The sequence below is a fragment of the Plasmodium fragile genome (genome assembly GCF_000956335.1).
Source record: "Plasmodium fragile strain nilgiri unplaced genomic scaffold supercont1.120, whole genome shotgun sequence".
Taxonomy (NCBI): domain Eukaryota; phylum Apicomplexa; class Aconoidasida; order Haemosporida; family Plasmodiidae; genus Plasmodium; species Plasmodium fragile.
In genome coordinates this window covers 20,098-28,141 of record NW_012192700.1, presented here as the reverse complement: position 1 = coordinate 28,141, position 8,044 = coordinate 20,098, and the positions used below count along the sequence as shown (strand labels likewise).

The 8,044-nt window shown below is 51.9% G+C and overlaps 2 protein-coding genes across 2 annotated transcripts in view; both read right to left on the bottom strand.

Moving 5' to 3' along the window:
- AK88_05355 (uncharacterized protein) overlaps positions 1 to 5,021 on the bottom strand; it is a gene marked incomplete at both ends in the record, with an annotated part of 6,380 nt that extends 1,359 nt beyond the window's left edge. Inside the window, 6 exons of the mRNA XM_012482957.1 lie at positions 243 to 617; positions 792 to 1,346; positions 1,606 to 1,709; positions 2,137 to 2,370; positions 3,067 to 3,814; positions 3,993 to 5,021. Coding sequence (XP_012338380.1) covers positions 243 to 617; positions 792 to 1,346; positions 1,606 to 1,709; positions 2,137 to 2,370; positions 3,067 to 3,814; positions 3,993 to 5,021 — 3,045 coding nt within the window. The remainder of the gene's footprint in view (positions 1 to 242; positions 618 to 791; positions 1,347 to 1,605; positions 1,710 to 2,136; positions 2,371 to 3,066; positions 3,815 to 3,992) is intronic.
- A 2,381-nt stretch (positions 5,022 to 7,402) lies between these two features.
- AK88_05354 (uncharacterized protein) overlaps positions 7,403 to 8,044 on the bottom strand; it is a gene marked incomplete at both ends in the record, with an annotated part of 7,295 nt that continues 6,653 nt past the window's right edge. Inside the window, one exon of the mRNA XM_012482956.1 lies at positions 7,403 to 7,479. Within this exon, the coding sequence (XP_012338379.1) occupies positions 7,403 to 7,479 (77 nt within the window). The remainder of the gene's footprint in view (positions 7,480 to 8,044) is intronic.

Sequence of the window (8,044 nt, the reverse complement as noted above, 5' to 3'; positions counted from 1 at the left end):
TCGGGCTGAGGATGATCACATGTGGGTGTGTCTGTGACTGCTTTACATGTGGGTATGTGTGTGATGTCGGTCTTAGGATCCGCACATGTGGGTGTCTCTGTGACTGCGTTACCGGAGCCTGGTGGTTGTGTGATTGCGGGTTTAGGAGCGTCACATGTGGGTGTGTGTGTGGCTGGAACGGGGGCGTCGCACGTGGGATGACGGGCGTGGTAATGACGCGGTCGGTCTGCGTTGGCTGAAACATTGTGCCCTGATGAAGCCTGGTTTGTGGTAGGAGCATCCGGGGAACTACTGTGCCCATTGTGGCCCCCCATAAACTCTTCAACGAGTATTTCCAAATAGTGCTCCTTGACGTTTTCCCATTCGGGTGCTGCGCATTCGTTGTGCACTTCTAGATGTAGCTCGATGATCGTGCGCTTATGCACTCGTGGTGGGCGTCGTCGTCGGGCGGCGGGCAATCTGCCGGGCCGCCTATCCCTAATCATCGTGTACCCGTAATCGGGTGGTGGCGCGCCGCGTTGTAAATGCTCTAGAATTTCGTCGTCGAGTGGCGGTGACGGCACGTCACGCACTGTTCGAAACTTTCGTCGTCGTTGTTTTCCGAGGTACGCAAAGTACTAAGCAAAGAAAAAGGTGGTGGGTGGGGAAGGTAGGAGTGCAGTTGTGTTGGAATGGTCTTCAGAGCCCGCTTAGAAACAAAATGCTATGGTACATATGACGGATACGCATACACGGTGTCGCGTCGTATGTGGTTGTGTGCGTGTTGTGTGTGCGTTTGTGTGCGAGCTTACTTTGCCAAGGAAAAAGAGCAGAATAAGGGAAGTGACAAATGCAAAGAAGATAAGAACGGGGGTAGACAGGAAAATATCCTTTGCAGTGAAGATGGGGGGGACAGTATTGTCGGGGTTCTTATCGGGCCCCTTACCCTTTGTATCGTGGTAAACCAGTGGGGGTATACCTTCGACAAAGGCACCGCCAACTGTACCAAGTACAGCAGTGCCAGGATTATTTGGGTCAAGGCCAAAGGGATCATCAGCAGTTTTATGTGTCTTATCATCTGCACCTCCTGTATTACCAGCGCCATGACCAGTAGAAGCTGGTCCAGATGAGCCCGCTTCACTGGGGTCGCCGCTGCCGCTCGACCCTGCCTGATCGGGGTTCGGGTCCGGTTTTGGTTTGGGTGGATTGAGAGGAGGGGGGTCTTCTTGGCCTCCGTCAACGACGGCAGTGCCGGCGGGATCGCCATCGTTCTTATCAGTCTTAGTCCCGTCTGGTCCTGTTCCTGTTGATGATGTGGTCGTGTCAGATGATGGTTTTCCTGGTGCTGATGTAGTGGATGGGTCTATCTGTGCAGGTGGGGGTTCAGGTACTGGTTGCCTCGCTCCTGAAGAGCAGTATAGAAAAAAGTAGAAGCAAGAAAAGTGAATTCCAAGTACGCGCAGCACAGGGTGTAAAGTCCCCCTATTTTCTCCAACACCTTTTTTGTTTTTTTTTTTTTTTTTTTTGCTTTTTCCTCTCATGCCCACTCGTATGTGCTTCGCACATAGACAGTGTGTGTGTGGGAGGTTGCCCACACGGTCGGCTGACAACGGTTGTTGTCTGTACTGTCCCCGCTGATGCTGGTTGCGACGCGCTTGGCGGTGTTTGTGATGCGTCTTGGGGTTGTTGCGGTGGACCCGGTATGGTTGCATCATCCGCGTTGTTCTCACCTGAGTATGAAGAAAGAACAATGAACGTGAAGGTACAGGAACGGAGGTCCGCATGGTCATGGCGGGCCACCGCGCGGGTGACGAGACAGGGACGGTGCGCAGAGAACGGGGCAGCAGACGGACGGCGGAGACGGTGCCTGCGTTAGGGGCCGGGGGTAGGGTGCCACCCCGGGGAAAAGACTCTCTCTCTCTCCCACCCACAACACAACACACACAGTGTGTGTGTGTGTCGGCGTCTGTCCGTCGACGTCTCTACGCCTCTGTACCTGGCGCTCACTCTCATTCGACGTTTGGTTTCTCTCTCTGGCGCTCTGCGAGATGTTCTCGCCGGAAAAGTTGTTTCTTTTTTTTTTTTTTTTTCTTGCGCTAATAGTGCACGGGACATACACGCACAGGATGTGTGACTGCACCCCGCGGTGCACGTTACTCTCGACTGGGGTAGTACACTCCGGAATCTTTGGACTATTACTACCTGAGCAATCCTTGGGGTCCGAAGAAGGGACGAACGAGACAGACACAGTTAAGGTACCTCCCCCTACATGTCTCGTGTGGGATCCGCCTGCTGCAGGGCATGTTGGTTTGGACTTATCCTTACCTGCTTTCTCTGATCCGCCTTCTATTGGCCCTGGTGATGCCCGTGATGGTGCTGCCGGTTTTGTGTCTGCAATGAAGGATGGAAGAAAGATGATAAAAAAAACAAAGGTCACCAGTGGTACAGAACGAAGGGGGCGCGACGGTGTGGTGTGGTTCGATCAGGTACCGGCAGGGTAGGGTCGGCTGCATGGGTGGATGCAGTGGGTCGATGCAGTGGGTCGAGGTGCAATCGGTGGACTGGACTCGATGCACTGGGTCAGGCGGCAGCAAGCGTACGGTGAGGTGACCTCGGTCGACTGGGTCGTGCTGGATGGTAGCAGTACAACTTTTATTGGTCGCCGTCATGTCGTCCGCCGACCCGTTCCGTCCGTCTCCGGTGCCTCGTCCTGTGCCTTGTCACCGCTACAGTTGCCGTCGTGGCCGTCACGCCCTCGTCGCCGCTGCACGGTACGCTCGTCTACACAGTGGCCAACGCTGCCAACGGTACGCTCGTCGCGCCCGTCATGGCCGATCAACGTCAACGACAACATCAATACTGCTGCCGTCGTGGCTGCCGTGTGCGTTGTTCCACTTCGTGTGCGTGTTTGTGGCCGTTGTGTTTGCGGCATGCGTGCGCAGTCGTACGGATCGTAACGTTAACGGCCGTACGGGTATTCGTATGCATGTCCGTGTTGTTACGAAGCGTATTCCTACCATCCATACTAGTCGTATGCGTACTCACATGGGCTATATTGGTATGCCGAGTGCTTTTACCCTTGCTTACCTGCTATGTCTTGAATTTTCTGTTCCACTACCTTTGTAACCTTTTCAATAGTTTTCATCGCCTCCTCCACTATCTTCTTTGCCGCGTTCTTTATATCAGTGATTTTGTCTTCGTCCACGCTTCCAGTACCATCGTGCTTCAGCTTGTATTTTTTATACTCCTTCCACTTCATATTACAGTCAGCCCCATCTTCTATTTTGTCCAGTCCCTCCAATATTTTCCCTTCCTGCAGTAACCACTCTACTACGTTCCAATTTATTGCTCTTGACCACCTTTCATACCCTTGGTATCCACATGCTGTGCACTTGCCTGCTGTAACAGGACCATTCATGACGCTTGCTTCCGTTGTGCCTGTGCTGTGCATGTTCTGGAATGCTATCCGGGAATACTCTACACCTCGTGTCCAGTTTTGCTGTGTCGGACAATATTTTGTCTGCAGTAAGTGTCCAAATATATTTGCGACTTCACACTTTCGCATATTCTGCCTCTCCTGCTCCTCCGTGTTTCCGCTTCTACCAATGGTATTATCCGGGCCCCACCCATTTGCAAAGCCCCATGCAACGCTCATAACTCTGCACCTGACTACGTCTGCTACTTTTTGGCCCATGTAATACTCTGTCGGTGCTCTTATATCATCCCAACCTGCATTATCACAGTTTGCACCATAGTCATTCGCGTGCTCTTTCTTTTTATCCATATATTCCTTAAAATCTTCCAACACTTGCTTCCACTTGTTCCATTCGTCCTTCTACGTGTGGCATGTGAACATACAAAAGTCCTCATGAGCACGTGCTACCTATGTTATTCGCCCTCAATGCATGTACACCGTGACATATACATGCATGTAAGCGTATGAATAAATTGCTGGTCTGTTTGTTGTTACTGTTTCCTCGCCATCCGTGCTGTCGCGGTTTAATCTAACTTACATTAGGTAGGGGCACCACGTACACTGTACGCGCCTTGTGCTGCCGTGCTCTGTCTGCATCACACTCCACTACATTGGCCTTGGTCCCGTTCTCGCCTGCGGCAGCACCCTTACCAGCCTGACCACCAGCAGCAGCTGATGACGTCGCCCCCGGTGTCACCGAGGGTCCCGGTGTCGCCGCTACTGGTTTGGCAGGGCTGCCGTGGTCAACAGGGGCAGGTTTGGCGGCGGCTGGCTTTGCAGCAGTGGCAGGCTTACGTGGATTCACTCTGTCCTTCACTGCCTCGACCCCCTTCCTTATCTTCTGCTCAATTTCACATTTCTTCTTGGACGCCCCTTCTTTGTGCATGTCGTCTAACACCTTCTTCAATTGCGGAAAGGTGCCAGCTGTGTCCACCCAGTCCTTTATGTGCGTCATGAGCGGATCGTCCGGTGGTATCACCACGTCGTTCTGATTGCATTTTGCATCACTCGTGGGATCCCCGTCTTCATCAGTGCCTTCTGCATTGTCCCATCCACATTTTCTTGGTGCTTGCCCAGCGCTTCCTCTTGCTGGCGTCAAGCGTTTACGCAAAGGCTCTAATCGATTCTGTAGAGCCGTTCCCATACGATGTGACTGGAATATCACCTTTCCCCAATCTCTGTTCTCACATATTCCACTTTCAAGTGTGTGCTGCATAAATGTTTTACCTGGTGTTAATTCGTCTTTAACCTTATTCATTACGTCCACATGATCACGAGTGCTCCCATAGACTCGTACTAAGGCCTCTCCTGCTAGCACACATCTTAAATATTCCTGAAAGGCCGTCCAATCTGCCTGGTGTACTGTCCGTGTCTGCAATGCTTGAGTCTGTGTTAAATCATACCCTTTCATGTACAGCAGGATTTTCGTAATCTCTTGACACCTGTTCTTGCATAATCCATCATCCCCCGTATTATATATACTTCCACAGAAGCCAGCGATGGGGCCGCTGCTGGCACCAATTTTCCTGATTAACTCATTGAATATGTCATCAACCTCACTGAGCATGTTTTTCTGTAAGTGGAATAATTCATGCATGTATAGTGCATAATTCGGCGTACTCTTATATTTTGCGGCCCTGCCATATGCGTCCTGGGTGATGTGTGCAGTGTGTGTGTTTTTTGCCGTTGCCCTTCTACATACTTCACGCACTTGCAGGATACGTGTATAAATAGCTCGCGCGCGCCTTTATTAATGCATTTGTTACGTACACATGCGCCGTGCCTTCTTACATGTATTATTGCTGCTCTGTGTCTGAACGTCCTGTATAGTTGAACTTACCCAATATGCCTGTCCGTCGTGTATTTGCCATTGCTGTAGATAATGCTCCCATGCCCCTAGAAAGGGCAGTATGTCCGTGGCATAGCCCTCGAGCATATGGATCACGTTTTAGTCCCTTCCTAGAAAAAGTACAGTACGACTACTACTACTACTACTACCTGTACTACTGCTACCACTGCACCGCTCAATAACAACAACAACAAAAAATATACACACACCCCGTCTCCGGGTCACCCCGTTCTCCGTCACAGCGTTCTGCGTCACCCCGTCTCCGTCAACGCCTCTCCCGTCAACACCTCCCCCCTCAACGCTCCTTCCTTCAACGCCGTCTCCGTCACCCCGTTCTCCGTCACCCCGTTCTCCGTCAACGCCTTCTCCGTCAACGTTTCTCCCGTCAACGCTGTCTCCGTCACACCGTCTCCGTCAACGCTTCTCCGTCAACGCCTCTCCCGTCAACGCCTCTCCTGTCACGCCCCGTTGTCCGTCAACGCCTCTCGTGGCACCCCGTCCCCGTCAACGCCTCTCGTGGCACCCCGTCCCCGTCAACGGTTCTCCGTCACCCCGTCTCCGTCAACGCCTCTCCCGTCAACGCCTATCCGTCACCCCCTTCTCCGTCACCCCGGCCCCGTGAACGCCGTCTCCGGGTCACACGGTGTGCGTCAACGCTTCTCTCGTCAACGCCTCTCCCGTCACCCCGTTCTCCGTCACCCCGTTCTCCGTCACCCCGTTCTCCGTCAACGCCTCTCCCGTCAACGCCTCTCCCGTCAACGCCTCTTCCGTCAACGCTGCTTCGTCACGCTTCTGGAAGTCGTGATAAATACACAAACTACTACTTGTTGTCTGGCGCCGTGCGCCTTCCGCTGTGGTGCCGTCCGTGTGCTTCCTTGTAGAAGAAGAAAGGAAAAAAAAAAAAAGTACTACTACACTACCGTACACACACAACGCATCATGAAGATACACCCCTTAACAACAACACCCGTTCTCCACTAAACGCCTGGCACACACACTGTCTCTCTGTGCGTGCACTAAACCCGTTGTACCTAAAAACCGCAGTAACAACATCAAATTCTTCTGCCGTCGTTGCCGCCGTCGTTGACGCCGTTCGCCTGCCCACAAAATATGTGTGTTCCGGCCTCCGCTCCCGCTGTCTGGATCCGTCCGAGGCTACTGCTGCGGATCGTGCACTCAAAGCGATTACTCTGAGACAATCTTTCCCTCCTTTCTTACACTCGGCTACTTCGTCGAATCGTTGTTACAATCGGCAGCGTTGCTCGACGCGTTTGCTCGGAGAGACAATGTGTACCTTCTTACACGCGGCTACTTCCTCGAACCCCTTCACTCGAACCGCATTAGTCGGAGACAATCCTCCTCCTTTCGTACACTCGGCTACTGCGTCGAATCCGTGTTATACGCAGCGGCGTTTGCTCGGAGAGACAATCTGTCCTCCTTCTTACACTCGGCTACGTCGTCGAACTGCGTCACTCGGACAGTCGTGTTTATGCGGCCACGTTTGCGCGGATAGACCAGCTCTCCCTCCTTCTTAAACGCGGACAAGCCCGTTTACCCGGCCGCGTTTGCTCGACGCGTTTGCTCGGAGAGACAATGTGTACCTTCTTACACTCGAGCCGCTTTGGTCGACGCGTGTGCTCGGAGAGACAATCTCCTTACACTCGGCTACCGCGTCGACAATGGGTTTACGCGGCCGCGTGTGCTCGGAGAGACAATCTCTCCTTATACGCGAAGGCGTATGCGCATTCTATATGAGTTGTACACTGTACCCGTAGAATGCAGTTGCTCAGCTTTTAATAATTAACTTCACATAAAGGAGAATACTACGCCTTCATGTTATTCAGTTAAATCTACATTGTATATGCATTTAACCGGTACCACCCTGTTCCTATGGTCATGTTAAAAGAAGTTGACTACACAGAAAAAGAACAAAACAAAAGCAAAAGTAAGCACAAGTAAGCAGAACAGAGCAGAAAAAAAAAAAAGACGGTATGGAATAGTGCAAACCCGAAATATATTACGTATATACCATAATGAAATAAAAGTGGTGTACGGTTAGCATGCGTTATGTCGCATTCATATGCCCCGTCATTCTAATTTCAGAGCTGGTCCAGCAGTTCATCCACATATAACTCGTTCTCCTGCAGACGGCTTTCGAGCTCGCACTGTTCTATGACTAATGCCAGGATCAGTATCCATATTTTAGCGCATAATGTTTTTTTCATGTGAGGTGACCGATGCAGTTGCGTGCATGGTACATCTCTCACTCGTAGCATATCTTCTGTTCCCATTACGTGTTCCACGTCGAAGTCTGTGTCAACGCCAGGGCCTTTGCCTTTTTCCGGTACTGTCGCCTCCTCGATATGGACCAACAAATGTGGAAACCACTCCTCCTGGCCATACATACAAATTTGCCGATGTTGTTGGGCAACCCATTGTTTCCACAACCGCAGTTTCGTGCTTTCCATGGTTGCCGCTGCACCGAGTTCACTACGGTCGCACACTTCGTCTGCCGCCATGTGTGTACGCAGGTATTGTTTCCAATCCGCTTTCAATTGCAAAAACCACGGCTGCGTCGTGCATTCCCGCAGAATATGTGTGTTGCGGTCAATCCAACGCAGCCACGTGGTAGTGTGGGATCTGGTTATGTCTGTGATGTCGGGCTTAGGATCCGCACATGTGTGTGTGTCTGTGACTGCGTTACCGGAGCCTGGTGGTTGTGTGATTTCGGGCTTAGGATC